The sequence below is a fragment of the Mauremys reevesii genome, linkage group 3 (assembly GCF_016161935.1).
Source record: "Mauremys reevesii isolate NIE-2019 linkage group 3, ASM1616193v1, whole genome shotgun sequence".
In the NCBI taxonomy this organism is placed as follows: domain Eukaryota; kingdom Metazoa; phylum Chordata; order Testudines; family Geoemydidae; genus Mauremys; species Mauremys reevesii.
The window spans coordinates 91334689-91351687 of record NC_052625.1 but is presented as its reverse complement, the minus strand read 5'-3'; the positions used below and the strand labels follow the sequence as shown (position 1 = coordinate 91351687).

The 16999-nt window shown below is 42.7% G+C and overlaps 1 protein-coding gene across 1 annotated transcript in view; it reads right to left on the bottom strand.

Annotated features, from left to right (window-relative positions):
• The window catches only part of LOC120401576 (plasminogen-like), a 63561-nt gene that overhangs the window by 1362 nt on the left and 45200 nt on the right, over positions 1–16999 (bottom strand). Inside the window, exons 13-18 of the mRNA XM_039531701.1 lie at positions 15715–15808; positions 12916–13036; positions 10070–10144; positions 6146–6286; positions 3099–3205; positions 1470–1615 (exon numbers count right to left, since the gene is read on the bottom strand). Coding sequence (XP_039387635.1) covers positions 1470–1615; positions 3099–3205; positions 6146–6286; positions 10070–10144; positions 12916–13036; positions 15715–15808 — 684 coding nt within the window. The remainder of the gene's footprint in view (positions 1–1469; positions 1616–3098; positions 3206–6145; positions 6287–10069; positions 10145–12915; positions 13037–15714; positions 15809–16999) is intronic.

The following is a 16999-nucleotide window of genomic DNA, read 5'->3' as shown; positions in this document are numbered from 1 at the left end:
GCTATAAATAGCTTACTGGTACGGCGTACCAGACCATCCCACCCTAACTTGCACTGCTGGGGGTGACTCCCCAGCCGAGGGAAACCTGGGGTCCCTGCTGAGAAGAGGCATGAGCAGGCACCAGAACAGGGTCCCTGCAGGGGGTGGGCAGGGACTGGTATTCACACACACACCCCTGAAATATCTGAATTGACAATATTGCTTTTTTGTAAAGCTGCATCTTATCCACAGTACTCAAGACAGCCAGGCATGAAACATATTTGTAGAATCAGAGAATGATGTCAAGGGGCATTTGACTGCACAGTTAACCCTGTTCTTCCTCCATTGAGTTCCTCTCCCTCCCACCCCCACTTCCTTCCTTCAGAACATCCCATCAGTTCTCCTACTCCTCGCCCGCTGAAGCCTTGGCTCTTCAAGTGGGGTGGCACTACCACTGTTGCTACCGCTGCCTGTGAGAGAGCTGACTCCTCGGCCTTCTTACTCCCAATTCCTCCTACACAGTGAGACCCACACACCAGTTGGGAGCTGGGGGAGAAGCAGAGGGCAGTGAGCGTAGTAAATAAGCTGGTCAGGGAAGAGAAAGGAACCTTAGCAGCTACCCTCTCGCTAACCCAGCTGACAAAGAGAGCATCTCCTCTGAGTGAGTGGCAGGATCAAAGGGTTAAAGAAAAACCTTTTGGCAGCTGGCTGGAAAAGCAGGAGGCAGCACTGGAAAGCTAGGGAGCAAGACAACAGATCTGAGCTTCTGTCCAAATTCTAGACATTCAGTAGCTTCTTCACACCCTATGTCCCACCTGGTCATAAACTTACTGCCTGTAAATATCAAGTGCAACCCTGATTCAAGTGCATATGCCCATTGGGCGACAGGCACATCATGGAAATTTCTGCATGCTCAGGAAATACCATTAACATTGCTGGTGCAGGAGGCCTGCTCAGGCAGGTTCATATTTCCTTTCAGCCTTCTTTACCAAGGAGTCCCAGCTTTTCAATGAGGAAAGCTCCCAGCTTGATCCCTTTATTCAGTTAGGTTAAGGAGAATTTCTAAAGTCCTTTCACATATTCAAGGAAATCAGAAAACTGGAAACACTTCAGTCCTAATCCTTTGGACTAAAAAAAAAGCCTTTCTACACTTATGAACGTTCACCACTAACACACTTTCCTCTAACAAGAGATGGGTCTAAGGAATACAGCATGGAATACATACACATGGGCTGAACTGTAGATTTTCACACCTATTCACTGCTTGGGATGAGGGGGACAATCCAGCTATGAATGACCTCCAGCTCTGGTTGTACCAATGGAAGAAGGAATGAGGGAGAACTAGATTCTCTATGTATTTTCAGCTCTTCACTTCGTATTGAGCCATGAGTTGCTGAGGCTAATACTGTGCCCCTAAAGGACAGAGCCCCAAGTGTCATTTGTCTTGTTTATGCTTAAAGTCAGTTTTGATGTCACCAGTCTTTTCTTACCTGGCAGCTGTCAGTACCACCATCAATATTCCCAGCACAGAGCTCATGGTTTCTAACTCTGCCATTCAGAAATTCGGGGCGATTGCACACTTTATTCTCTATCACAGGGAAGCCAGTTTCTTTAAGTTTACCTTCTCCACCAGTACCTTTGTGAGTGAACAACAAATTAAGTATAAATTTCACAGAAAAAAAAACTCCATAGCAGAGGCAGTATGATCCCGTGGATAAGGTGTTAGCCTGGGAATCAGGAAACCTGGCTTCTGTTCCTGGCTCTGCCACTGACTCACTGTGGGCCTGATCCAAAGCCCATTGAAGTCAATGGGAGTCTTTGCCCAAGTCACTTAACTTCTCTGAGCCTCATTTTCCCCATCTATAAAATGGAGATAATACTGATTATTTTCCTTTTGTAAAGTGCTTTGAAATAAATAAATAAAAAGCAGCAGTCAATACTGTATTAGTATTGACACAGATTGTTTAGTATTGATAGGATTCCATTAGGGTGAAATAGTAGCATGGCTGATTCAGCAAAAAAGATGAAGAAATTAGCTTGGATTTATTTTAAATCTAGCTCAAGTATGTTAAACCTCAGGGTGGGAAAATCTGCAAAGGTCAAAACACCTGGAAGCCAGTCTGATGTTGGGATATGACATTTCAAATATGCATCTACCCACCTGCAAGATGCCACAGAACCCCCCGAGGCCAAAGAAACCCACAGTTGAGAGCAGGAATCTGACAGACAGTTTGCTTGAAACATCATAAAGACATAGGTCCCAACCACTGTGGAGACTGGGAATGCTGAGTACAGACACGCCTCTCATCTTGAAGAAGATGGGTTTTTAAGAGGAGGGTCTTAAAGTGAGAGTGGTGGCCTGGCAAACAGGTATGTGAAAGACATTTCTTCTGTAGGGGCTAAGATGGAAAAATGTGCAGAGATGGGAGTGGGAATCAAATGGGAGTATTGTCATTATTATGAACCATGTGTACTGGCTAAGGACCAACCAAGAATAGGCCCCAATATGCTAGGCATTGTACACGCACAAAGTAGCTGATAGTCCTGGAACAGCTTGCGGCCTAACCAGACAGGACAGACACAGGATGGGGGAATGGCATCACTGGTGTAACTGAGGGGAGAAAGGGATTGGAATAGGAGGCAATGTTCTAGTCAGGCAGGGCAATGTGGCAGATTTTGAAAGTGTGGACAAGAAGTCGCCTTCTGAGTAAGGATTGGAGTCCTTTGTGAGAAAGTCATTCAAGAGAATGACCTAAGTCAACATCATGCAGTTTACAGTAGGGGCAAGGCTAGAAAAATATCCCTCCTGACTGTGCAGAAACCCAAGCTGGGGCACCAGACAGGAGGATAAAGAGGGAATGGGTTGACAGATTGTTAGGTCTGATTCTCCTCTCGCTTTATACTACTTTTATAAAGGTGTAACTCCATTGATTTCAATGGAGCAATCCTGAATTATGAGACTCAAACTTCGAGAGAGAGGGAGATGGAAAGAATGGCATTGCTCAATGATATTTGCTGTATGGTAAATACTGATGTATATTGATTTGTTTTTTCGAGCACAGAGGGTGCATACATTTGGGGTTTGCATTGATCTTTCAACTGCACTGACTGTGCCTCACCTTTGGTTTCTCCCCAGCCAGTCACATAGCATTCTGCTCTGTTTCCTAACATCACATTTTCTGAAGGCAAACAAGCTGGGATCACTTTATTGTTGATCACTGCAGGACTGAAACAAAACAAAATGAAAACCAAATCCACAGCAGCATAGCTTTAGCTGGCTTGTCCCTGATGCCATCTACATTCTGAGGCTCTGGAGGGAGAATTGGTGCAAAATGGGCTTGATTTTCAGAAGTGCTGAGCACCGATCCCCAAAGGAAGTCAAGGAGAGCTGTTGGTGCTCAGCACCTATGTGCAGCCCTACAAGTCTTGAAGTAGAACATTTTTTTTAAGTGAGGTGTTCTCTCCAGCCCAAAACAGCTTTCTCCTTAGGACCCTCCCACAGGGTGGTGCATGTACAGGCAAGGGGAGAAGTGACAAGCAGCTGGAGAGACTTGGCAGATCCTTCTGGAGGGGAAGAAATAACATTAAATAAATCAGAGAATTTGCCAAGCCACAGAGTGACAGATCTGATTTCAGAGATGCCTGCTTGGATGTCTAAGCAGAACCCTGGACAGGGCTTCAGGCACATGCAAATGTACACAGGCATTTTCAGTGTACCACAAGAGATGCCTGACTATTATTGTATCAGGACCCAAATGCTCAGCCCATCATTAAATACTCGGATGGGCTGGGCACTGGGTAGTTCCACCAGAGGAAGAAATCCTCCCACCCAGGCCAAGGAGCAGCTATGGAGGCACCCCATGGCCGTTACTGCAGCCCTATCTCACCCCTTCCTCAAGATGGGAGACGATGATAGGCGCCTCAAGGCAGAAGATGCTTCAGCCATACCCCTATTGCTGTTTCACTTCCACCCACCCCTCCTCAGTGGTGCTGCCACTTAGCAGAATTCCAGCCTGTGGGGAGTCAGGAAGGCACCCTCTTTTCAATCCCCCAAATTTGTCTCCTTCCTTCCCAAAATAGTGTAACAGAACCACACTGTTTCTGTTGGCAGGGGCCCTCCACATGCATCTGTCACATGCCTAAACATAACCATCTTGAGTCTTAACTGCCCATCTGCTAGCAATGCAACTGGACTGCTCGGGATTCAACCAAGATTCAGGTGCTGGATGCCTGGGGATCCGATTCTTTCCTTGCACCTTGTGCAATCATTTACACCTGTGTGACATGAGCATAACACCCATCTCTTTCATCTTGGAGAGAATATCTTCTGCAGCAGAGAACCACAAAACCTAGCAGGTCTCAGGTCATTTTCCATGCATTGACAAAGAGCCAAGTTTAAATGAATTGCTTCTGACTAACTCAGGGGCCCTGCTTAGACTTCAAATTGTAGCTTGCGTAGGTTGAAAATGGAACAGAGATTTTTCAGGATCAGACCATACCTCTGACTTCTCTCCAAGTTTTGACTCCTAATTTTAGAAATTCTCTATTAGGCAGTGGCAGATTTAGGGTTAGTGGCTCCCTTGGCTCAGCTTCATTTTTGAGGCCCTTCCTTGGGACCCAGCCAAGAAAAAGAACATTCTCTCTTATCTTGCCCCCACACAAACTCCTGTTTTTCAATCTTTTTTCTTCATCCTCTTCCTATAAATAATAGGAAGTAAATGAAAATAAAGTGAGGTACCTTGATTGTTTTTGTAATCTAACTTATTTTTCCACAGACCACGTGAAAATCACTGAGGATCTCAGCGGACCACTTAATGGTCTTTCCAAATATTGTTTGCACCATTAGCTAACTATTGTAAAGCACTTTGGATTAGAGCACTTTATAAAAAAATTTTAAAAAAACTCTTGGGGTGCGGGGTCTGGCCAGGAGTTAGGTGCGATAGAGGGCTCAGGGCTGAGGCAGAGGGTTGGGGTGTGGAGCACTTACCTGAGACAGCTCCTGTTTAATGTGAGGGGTGCAGGTGGGGATGTGGGGTGTGTGTGCAGGGGTCAGGGCTGGGAGTGTGTAAGGTGGGTGCAGGAGGCAGGGAGGGCAGGGGTGTGGGGAGTTGCAGGAGTCAGGGAGGGAAGAGGGCTGTGTGTGTGTGAGGGGGTGCAGAAGTCAGTTGGGAGTGTGGGGGGGTGCAGGAGTCAGGGCAGGGGGCTGGGAAAGTGTGAGGAGGATGCAGAAGTCAGGGCAGAGGACAGGGTGAAAGAGGGGTGCAGGAGTCAGGGCAGGGGGCATTATTAAACCTCTTGGAATCCTTTTGGAATGTGTTTGACACGTAAGTGTAATTTTGATTTATGTATTACAGAAGTGCAACTTGGAAAATTCTTCCTGCCATATTCCTTTAAAATCTCTTTAGTCAAATCAAGTAATTTAACTATGTTTCATCTTGAGAAAAGAAGCTTGATGGGGGACCTATAACAGTCTTCAAAGATGTTAAAGGCTGTTATAAAGAGGACAGGTTTCAGAGTAGCAGCCGTGTTAGTCTGTATCTGCAAAAAGAACAGGAGTACTTGTGGCACCTTAGAGACTAACAAATTTATTTGAGCATAAGCTTTCGTGGGCTACAGTGATCAGTTGTTCTCCCTGTCCATGGAAGATAGGACAAGAAGTGTAATGGGCTTAATCTGCAGCAAGGGAGATTTAGGTTAGATATTAAGAAAAACTTTCTAACTATAAGGGTAGTTAAGCTCTAGAATGGGCTTGCAAGGGATGCTGTGGAAATCCCATCATTGGAGGTTTTTAAGAACAGGTTAGACAAACACCTGGCCGAATGGTCTAGGTTTACTTGGTCCTGCCTCAGTGCAGGAGGCTGGACTAGATGATGCCCCCAGGTCTCTTCCAGTCCAACATTTCTATGATGGAAACTGGTCTGTTCTGTAGTATTTTCAGTATGCTTATCTGTCATTAATATGTATTCTGCATAGATGTAAACACATTTTTGAAGCTTGTAAGAAATGCTTAGAAATGACTTTATACACTTTGTGGTATGGGTAGCTGCCCACTGTCCATTAACTAGTCACTTCCACACCACATATTTGTCAAATCTAAATCCAGACAAGGACACTCATGACTTTGGCCTAAAGGGCTTTAGGGGGAAAGCTTTGGCTGAAACAATACCTGCGCATCTTCAGCAAGGCAATGTCTGCCCCACCAGGTTCCTTGAATATTCTCTCAACATCTCGGATTTGCACAGACGCCTCATCTGCCTTTTCAGTGTGTAGTCCAAGGAAGATTCTATATGAAGAAGCCCTGGATGACCTGTAAGAGGTGATTGCATATGGTGAGGTTCTATACAGATAATCAGGGCTTGCACCCCTGCTGAGTGGGGAGCAAGTCCTGGAGAACTGTAGTTGATAGGGAGCTGGGACATACTGATGATTTTTGCAAAAATCTAAGCATTAGTTATTTTTTTAAATGTTTAGCTCTTATAGTTATCAAGAAATCCAGAGTCTATAAAGTGATGTCATGTTTTCTTCCTGAATCTGCAGATATACTGCTCCAGTGGCTTTGCTGCTGCTCAGAGCTTTGCCAAGTAGCAACAGTGAACATGTGATCAATTTCACAGCTGCTACTCAAAATCCTATGAGGGAAGGTGCATAGGGGGTACAGTGAAAATGACAATGTTTGACCAAGATACAAGCAGCAACAGAGGCAGGTAGCGGAGCTATTTACTGGGGAGGAAGACCCGAAACAAGGGGTAGACATACGCTCTCCTCCTCTGCCCCAGCAACCAAGAGACTGGGAAAAGGGTAGAAGAGTGTTGACATAAACCCTCCCTATGCAGCAGCAGCCGCTCGGGGGATCACTAGAGTGGTGGAGAGCCCATCTGTTTTTGCAACACCCAGAAAAGTGGGGGAGGGCAGAATGGTGCCCTGGTTAGAATGAGGTGCTAGGAATAGGATGGGGGTAGAGAGAGGAGGAACTCTGGGAACTCTATCAGCAACCAGAGGAAGGTAGGCATGGGAGGGGTGGATGGGGTGCACAGATTACTACAGTGATGCGTGTGGTGTTCAAGAGCCTACATAAACAAGGGAGCGACACTTTTATCAGGCATCGACCTACCAGACACTGATATGAAGGAGAGCTCCTTCAGTAAGTTCAGGAGATAGCACCCTGGTATTAATCACAGCATCCTTCCTTTTAGCTGAAGCTAGGGTGGTGGGAGTGGATAGGCTTCTCATCAGGGTGTTTTCACTGTTATTCCCACTAAATCTTTCATATTGCACTAAAGCCTGGAGTAAGTAGAGTCCTCTAGCTAGTAGAAAATTTGTCACACTGCACATCCCAGGATATTAAAGGAACTGCCACATGAAATCTCAAGCCCAACTGCAAGGATTTTTAATGTATCTGTAAACTCGGGGGCTGTACCCTATCACTGGAGAATTGCTAATATAGTTCCTATTTTTAAGAAAGGGGAAAAAGTAATTCAGGAAACTACAGGCTCGTTAGTTTGACCTCAATTGTATGCACGGTCTTGGAACAAATTTTGAAAGAGAAAATAGTTAAGGACATAATGGTAAAGGGTAATTGGGATAAAGTATAACACGGTCTTACAAAAGGTAGATCTTTCTTTGAGAAGATAATTGATTTTTTAGACAAAGGAAAAGCCCTAGATCTAATCTACTTGGATTTCAGTAAGGCAATTTGATACACTTCCACATGGGAAATTATTAGTTAAACTGGGGAAGATGGAGATTAATATGAGTATTGAAAGGTAGATAAGGAGCTGGCTAAAGGGGAGACTACAGTGGGTCATACTGAAAGGTGAACTGTCAGGCTGGAGGGAGCTTACTAGTGGAGTTCTTCGGGGATCAGTCCTGGGACCAATCTTAGTTAACATTTTCATTTATTACCTTGGCACAAAAAGTGGGGATGTGCCAATAAAATTTGCACATGACACAAAGTGTGAAGGTATTGCTAATACAGAGGAGGACCAGAATATCATACAAGAAGATCTGGGGTACCTTATAAACTGGAGTAATAGAAATGGGATGAAATTTAATAGTGCAAAGTGCAAGGGACTAACAACAAGAATTTTTGCTATAAGCTGGGGATTTATCAGTTGGAAGCGATAGAGGAGGAGAAAGATCTGGGTGTATTTGTCGATGACTATGAGCCGCCAATGTAATGCGGTCGTGAAAAAAACTAATGGAATCCTAGGGAGCATCAGGCGAGATATTTCCAGTAGAGATAGGGAAGTGCTATTGGCATTATACAATACACTGGTCGGACCCTATCTGTAATATTGTGTTCAGTTCTGGTCTCCCATGGTTAAGAAAGATGAATTCAAACTGGAACAGTGAAGAGAAGGGCTACTAGGATGACCAGAGGACTGGAAACCCTTCCTTATAAAAGGAGACTCAAGGAGCATGGCTTGCTTAGCCTAACCAAACAAAGGCCGGGGGAGGTATGATTGGTCTCTATCAATACATCAGAGGGACAAACACCAGGGAGGAAGAGGGGTTATTTAAGTTAAGTGGCAGTGCTGACACAAGAACAAATGGCTATAAACTGGCCATCAACAAGTTTAGGCTTGAAATCAGAAGAAGGTTTCTAACCATCAGAGGAATGAAGGTCTGGAACAGCCTTCCAAGGGAAGTAGTGGGGGGCGCAAAATCTAGCCAGCTTCAAGACTGAACTTGATAAGTTTATAGAGGGGATGGTATGATGAGACTACCTACAATGGCATGTGGCGCATCTGTGATTGCTACTAGCAAAAATCCCCAATGGCCAGAGATGGGGCACTAGATGGGGTGGGCTTTAAGTTATTACTTAGAATTCTTTCCCAGGAGTTTGGTCAGTGGGTTTTGCTGACATGCTCAGGGTTCAACTGATCGCTATATTTGGGGATGGGAAGGAATTTTCCTGCAAGTCAGATTGACAGAGACTCTGGGGGGTTTTCGCCTTCTTCTGCACCATGGGGCACAGGTAGGATGACCAGATATCCTGATTTTATAGGAACAGTCCCGATATTTGGGGCTTTTTCTTATATAGGCACCTATTACCCCACAACCCCATCCTGATTTTTCACACTTGCTATCTGGTCTCCCTAGGCACAGGCCACTTGTTGGTTTAAACTTGAGTAAATGGGGGATTTGAGAACTCAGCCAGAGATTTGGGATCTATTACAGGAGAAGGTGGGTAAGGTTCTGTGGTCTGCAATGTGCAGGAGGTTAGATTAGATTATCACAATGGTCCCTTGTGGCCTTTAGGTCTATGAAATCATATTTTTGGTCATCTCTTTGTATCAGAATCTGAAAAACAAAGCATGTTCTGGTCTCAGCTGGGATTTTTCATCTATAAATGTCATCTACGTGACAGTTTGAATGCAACAATAAAACTGCAAATATACTAACTCTTATAGCTACAGCAACCATGAAGTCAGATGACTAGATACTCTGTTTTGGACGCAGAGTTTTGCTTATTAAGGTCTCTTCACGTATCCCACTAACATTTATTATGACATGAAGCTTTCTTTTCAGCCATCAGTGTGTCAGCTTCACATAGCTGGGTGACTCCTCAAGATAGTAAGTTGCTCTCTTGAGATATCTGAGCATCTCTCTTGCTTATTACACATGCACAAAATCAGGGCCTGACTGTGCTGCCCTTACAGATATGAACAGGTACATTATTCAGTAAGGATCCTCACTGTTACCCTATCTCTTTCTATCTGCTCTAACTTGAATGAACTGAGCTTGGGGATGAGAAGTAACAGAGCAGTTAACCACTCTAAGAGCCATCATGTAGGTGCAGCATTGGCTGGTTAAGAACATAAGAATGGCCCTACTGGGTCAGACCAAAGGTCCACCTAGCCCAGTATCCTGTCTTCCAACAGTGGCCAGTTCCAGGTGCCCCAGCAGGAATGAACAGAACAGGTAATCATCAAGTGATCCATCCCATCACTCATTCCCAGCTTCTGGCAAAAACCAGCTTCTGGTTCAGACAGATCAAAGAAACACCTTGCCAGGCACACTTTTTTCCCCTTTGATATTCCTCTCCAGTTGTAGGAAATATCTGCAGCTGGCTACAATAGACACTTACCGCTCTAAGCAGTGTTTGGCGGTAAGAACCCACTCTGGGGCTATCAGAGTGCCACCACAAAAATGCATGTTGAAACTGGAATAGAAAGGAAAGGCATGAGATTAGTTTGAGAATGTGAAGTTAATTCTCCACTATCACAGCAATGCACAGTGAGGACTACTAGTAAACTATCATCTTTGCTTATTCAGGAGCTTTTAGGATTCCCAGATTTTATTCTACAGATCATGAGAAAGTAAATACTGATTTTTATCAAGAGCTGAGGTTTGGTTGGCTCAAAACATGAGAAAAGATAGTTGACACCTATCTTGAATTTTGAAAGATTGTCCCAATTTCAACAGGAGTGTTCTATGTTCAGAAGTATAATCAATATTATGACATATATTAACTAGGGCTATCAAGCGATTAAAAAAATTAATCGCTATTAATTGCGTGATTAAAAAGATTAATTGCACGATTAATCGCATTGTTAAACAATAATGGAATACCATTTATTTAAATATTTTGGATGTTTTCTACATTTTGAAATATATTCATTTCAATTACAACACAGAATACAAAGTGTATAGTGCTCACTTTATATTTATATTTATTTTTATTACAAATATTTGCATTGTAAAAAACAAAAGAAATAGTATTGTTCAATTCACCTCATACAAGTATTGCAGTGCAATCTCTTTATCATAAAAGTTGAACCTACAAATGTAGAATTATGTACAAAAAAACTGCATTGAAAAATAAAACAATGTAAAACTTTAGTGCCTACAACTCCACTCAGTCCTACTTCAGCCAATCGCTCAGACAAACAAACTTGGTTACAATTTGCAGGAGATAATGGTGCCAGCTTCTAGTTTATAGTGTCACCTGAAAGTGAGAACCGGCGTTTGCATGGCACTCTTGTAGCAGGCGTTGCAAGATATTTACGTGCCAGATGCTAAAGATTCATATGTCCCTTCATCTTCAACCACCATTCCATAGAACATGCGTTCATACTCATGATGAGTTCTGCTCAATAACGATCCAAAGCAGAGAAGACCGATGTATGTTCATTTTCATCATCTGAGTCAGATGCCATCAGCGGAAGGCTGATTTTCATTTTTGGTGGTTCATGTTCTGTAGTTTCCGCATCTGAGTGTTGCTCTTTGAAGACTTCTGAAAGCATGCTCCACACCTTGTCCCTTTCAGATTTTGGACAGCATTTCTGATTCTTAAATCTTGGGTCGAGTGCGGTAGCTATTTTTAGAAATCTCACATTGGTGTCTTCTTTGCGTTTGGTCAAATCTGTTGTGAAAGTGTTCTTAAAACAAACATATGCTCGGTCATCATCCGAGACTGCTATAACATGAAATATATGCAGAATGCGGGTAAAACAGAGCCGAAGACATACAATTCTCCCCCAAGGAGTTCAGTCACAAATGTAATTAAGCCATTATTTTTTAACGAGCATCATCAGTATGGAAACATGTCCTCTGGAATGGAGGGCGAAGCATGAAGGGGCATACAAATGTTTAGCATATCTAGAACGTAAATACCTTGCAACGCCAGCTACAAAAATGCCATGTGAATGCCTGTTCTCACTTTCAAGTGACATTGTAAATAAGAAGCAGGCAGCAGTATCTCCTGTAAATGTAAACAGACTTGTTTGTCTTAGCGATTAGCTGAACAAGAAGTAGGACTGAGTGGACTTGTAGGCTCTAAAGTTTTACATTGTTTTGTTTTTGAGTGCAGTTATGTAACAAAAAAATCTACATTTGCAAGTTGCACTTTCATGATAAAGAGATTGCACTATAGTACTTGTATGAGGTGAAAAATACTGTTATCATTTTTACAGTGCAAATATTTGGAATAAAAATATAAAGTGAGCACTGTACACTTTGTATTTTGTGTTGTAATAGAAATCAATATATTTGAAAATGTAGAAACATCTGAAAAAAATTAATAAATTTCAATTGATATTCTATTGTTTAACAGTGTGATTAATCGTGATTAATTCTTTTAATCATGATAATTTTTTGAGTTAATTGCATGAGTTAACTGTGATTAATTGACAGCCCTAATCTTAACCATTTGGTTTGTGGTGTCCTACTGGACAAATTGCAAAAGCTTGCAACCATGCATAGCTGTGAGTAGGTGACTTGAACTATAGCAGTAGATAGGCATATATAACGGATGCCAAGGTATACAATTTTCATTGCCTTGAGGACAATATTTTTTATGGTGACCAGCAGATTTTTGTGGGCATTTTCATCAGTCCTTTTCTTAGCACTGCTAGATCTCTATAACTAATCACAACCAACATGACACTGAAAATGGAGATTATGGTTTTGCTGCAGCTGTGATCAAAGTCAATGGAAGTATTGTCATTGGCTGAAATGGAAACAGGACTGGATCCTGTATAAGCAGGGATGACAGAAATCCATCTGTACAAATTTTAAATTGCTAGCTCCACCCCGGGTCTAAATCCCGATGGCAGAATACAAATAACTCCCATTGCATTCAATGGGAATTATTTGTTTCCCATGTCAGTAAAATTAAAGCACATTTTGGACTAGTGGCTCAAAACTGCCCTATGTAAATGTTTAGGACAAAATAGGAGGGGTTCTAGTTAACTAAATTACATTTACTAGCTCAGGGCAATCTTGTCAAGAGGAAAAAAGGTTGTGCAATATATTTTGTTTAAAAGATTTATTTTAGAGGCATTTCAGTTTGGAGGCATTTTTAGGGAGAGATCAAGACTACTCTCCAGAAGGCGTCAGCTCCACATACAGAAACATGAAGAGTTAAGTCTTTTCTGTAAAGTTGTTACTGAGGTGCTTTGTAAGTTGTAATGCAATGTGGAATAGTTATACCTTGTCCTGAGACTGATTTGCCAGGGCCAAGAGTGTGGATTTGAAACACACCCGCCCACAATCCTTGTAGGGCACAGCTTTGGAGGGGTCTTGGCTTTTCCACACTTATATTCGGGAGGAGCTAAAAAATGAAATGAAGTCAACCTGAAGAATTTTAAAGCAGCTGTTATACCATCCACAATATATTTAAATAAACGGGGAGAGGAAGGTTATCATTACACCTTCTCTAGCTTGTCACTCTTTATGAAGCGATTACACAGCAAAAACTGCATAAACATTGTTAGGTTATTCTTCCCTGGAACAGTTAATAATGTCTGTGACCAAAATATTGCTTTAAAGATGACAACACATTGATTTACATGGCAAAAAGTTTACAGATGTATCATTTGGATATCAGCGAGTCAGAAACAAAATGGGGCTAAAATTAAAATAAGGGGGGAAAGAACAAAAGAAAAATAAGAAAACACATTCCCCAAATTGCCTCAGTAAGTATCCTTCCATCTCTGACTGAGTACAACAACCCTAAAAACCGTATCTTCTGACTGCATTTAAGCTAATCTGTAGCAATGGTAAATGAAGTTCAGTCACTGTCTCTGTGTTCCCCACCAATGGAGATGTTTTCAGAACTGTCCCTCTTTAAAAGTGTTAGGGAAATCCAGGGCCATCCTCTCCACCGGGGCCTGATCCAGGGCATAATGGAGGGCAGCTTACGGCTACCTCCCTGGATAACTTGCTACCCTCTCTTCCCACAAGATAAAGTAAAGAACTGAAAATAAAAATAGTTTCTACCCTTCACAGTTTCACCAGTCCTTTCTTTGCAGGAATGGTCAGGCCACAGTAGTTCACTGGGGAGTGCAGTTTACTTCCACTGTCTGCCTGCCACTCAGCTACTCTCTCTAACCTCCTCCTCCAGCCTTTGCAGGTGGGGTGTGGTGAGGCTGCCTGGGCCCAGAACTGCTCTTTAACCTCTTCTTCTCTAGTGTGGAGTTTGTATACCCTACAATAAAGCCAGTGAGGTTGGTTTACAGTTGTGGTGTGTGTATCTTGCAGAGTCCCTTACTCTGCTTACTTGCTCTATTCTGGGGTTTGGTAAGGGATACTCCCAAAGGACAAGCATCATGTGTCCATCTTACAAGAACACCGAGTGGAGAAATTATATACATTCTTGGGGCAGGGGTTGTCTCTTTGTTTTATGCTTGTACAGCGCTGAACACAGTGGGCCGTGGCTTCTAGATGCTACTGTAGTACAACAACACATAATTAATTAACTGCCAGGCAATCCAGCTCCCAGCCATAGGCTGTATTTTCAAGCCCTTGTGTGTGCACGTTAGGTACAGTGTAAGCACATATTTGCATATACATTATTTTAATTTTTAAAAGGTTTCAGCTAGTTTGGCTATTTTTAGGGCGAGATCTCTCAAAACCCACCTCTTCTTAGTTACTGTTTCAAATAACTTGTTTTGGGAAAATGTCTGTGGTCCATGTAATATTTGCCATTACAAGCAAACCAGAGTGCTCGTGTTTTTCTGCACTTTTAAAATCCTATTCCAGAGAGCTCAAAAGTTGGAGTTACATCTTGACTTCCATATGCAGTCAGACCTCCTATTTAATTCAATGAGTCCCAGGGGTTTGATTTGCACACAGTGTCTTGGAAATGAATTATTAACCCTTGCAAAATAAAATCTTTAGAAAGCATGTAGTGGGGATAGTCTCATTTCAGGTCACTGTTGTTGTGGTTATTTATTTGTACTGCAGTATGGCCTACTGGCCACTACGTCATTGCGCTAGGCACTGTACATACATAACAAAATACCAACCCCTACCCCAAATGGCTTACAATGTAACTGTAAGACACAAGAGAACAGGTGGATACAACAAACGTTGGGGTGGAGAGCACAAGGTAAGAGTGAGGTGATTACGATCAGTGTGGGAAGCAGCAGTCACAGCCCACCGGCTGCCTGCGTTTTGTCAGATGCATGCCTGCAGCTCCTGGTCATGTCTCCCAGAAGCTAGAATATGAGCCTTGCTCTTTACATTCAATACAAAGCTTGGAGTAAAACATGCACCTTCAACGCTTTCCCTTTCTTGACCCCCAAATGCCTTTCCTTGTAAGTAAACAAATTAAGGGGCTTTGCCCTTAAATATTTAGGGCCAGATGCACCCCCCAGCCCCCGTGAAGGGCATTTTGCCAGGGAAGGGCAGATTTATTTTTATGTCTAGGACTGCTCCCCTCCAGCAGAGGAGCCCAGGGAGATGCACTAAATAAGAATATCTCTAGGTCAGCCTGGCTCAGCCTTCTCCTTGCTTGTGCCAGTTGACAGAATAGCAGTGAGAGCAACCTGCAGATTTAGGGCCTGATCCAAAACCCACTGAAGCCAATGGGAAGACTCCCATTCAATTCAATGGGCTTTAGATCAGGCCTATACTCTGGGGTGGGGTTTAGTTACAACCGCGAATAAGAACCTCTGTGTCGAGTTTGCCCAAGATGTTTTAATAGTGACTAGTGATGTGGGATGCTTCAGTTTTTGGATGACTACCTCCAGCAATGACAAACAGCATATTCTGTAGTGATCAGACAATCTTGTAGCGATTAGACACCACTTTCTTACCTAAACTTTAGCTGATTATGACCAGCAGATGCTGTTGTCAGTTACATGGAGCTATAATTTGAAATATAAAGCTGTTGTTAAAGCCTGTCTTTTCCACTCAGATTAAAAAATAAAATTACCTATCGCAAGTGTCATAAAATATTTTCAAAAGTGTAAATGGGGGAGACAAGACTCTTTAAAGAATAATTACGGCACTTAGTGATTTCACAGTATTCCCAGGCTTTCCTCGGGTCTGTCGTATAGCACCAAGGACCATTAATATCTCCGTCAGGATTCCTGCAATACTGTAATAAATACAGAAATGAAAAAACAACCAGTGAAGCCCTGTGCATTAAGAAGGGAATTAAAAAGTTATTGATTTATGCTCTTATAATATAAAACTAAATGTTGGCTTTTTTCCCCCAGACACCATTTCACTGTTTTGTCGATAATCAATTTTTCTCATTGCAATAAAATCCTTTGTTCTCTTTTTCTCAAAACTGTTAGATGAATTTAGTGAAATGTCATGAAAGTAAAACTGATACAACTTTCTTCAGCCAGGCAAGCCACAAATAGCAGAGCCAGCCTGAAACTCCAATTGCTCCTATGGACTCAAGGGTACAACAAACATAAGATGGGACTTTCCTACAGCGCTCAGTGTTGACCTAACTCTGTTATCACTGAAGTCAATCACAGTGGTTAAGCCAACGCTAAGCGCCTTTCCAAATCCCACTTTGTTTTCAAGACCTTGAGGAGATGGCAAAGAGCATCTGTTTTGAGGTTTGCAAGGGACCCCGTATGTCATGGGGCCAGGCAGGTACAGTGGAAGCTTCTCTTACATAGCTTGCCAATGTACATTAATCCTAACCTGCATATCAATACTTAAACACCCCAGTGCTAAGAAATGTCTAAATGTTTCCTCTCCTCTCCACCATTTGTGTCAGTTGTGAGCTGCCCCCTGAAAATCTGCTGAATTCTCTTGTGGGTTTTTTCGTGAATAAACATACCCAATATCATTAGCATATGTTTATTTACACAGGCTTTTTCCTAAGGTTAATAATTAGGAAGGAGGGGAGTGCTTTGGATGTGGGGTGGGAGCTAGAGTCTTTTCTATTGGGAAGGTGCTATGGTGTAAGATGTAATTGATTTTATCTGCACTCAGAATTTTATCTCAATGCATTTGAAAAAAGAACTATGTCAAACAGGCTCTCACCCCAAATTCAGCCTACAGCATTAACCAGTTGTGCCACCTAGCCACAGCTTAGGGGCAAATCCATCTCCCTGGGCTCAATCTGAAATGCTGGGCCAGGTGCTGGGGATTTGTGCAGGTGGTAGGAAGGGGAATGAATCTTTCTCCAAATACCAAGGAATGACCAGAGCATAGCCCATGTGATTCCCTCTCTGAGGAATACACGTTTCATATCAAATTAGTGAATTATGTTTGGATGCATCCGTTAACCTTTCCCAAAATCAACCCCCACCCAAATGCAATGGAC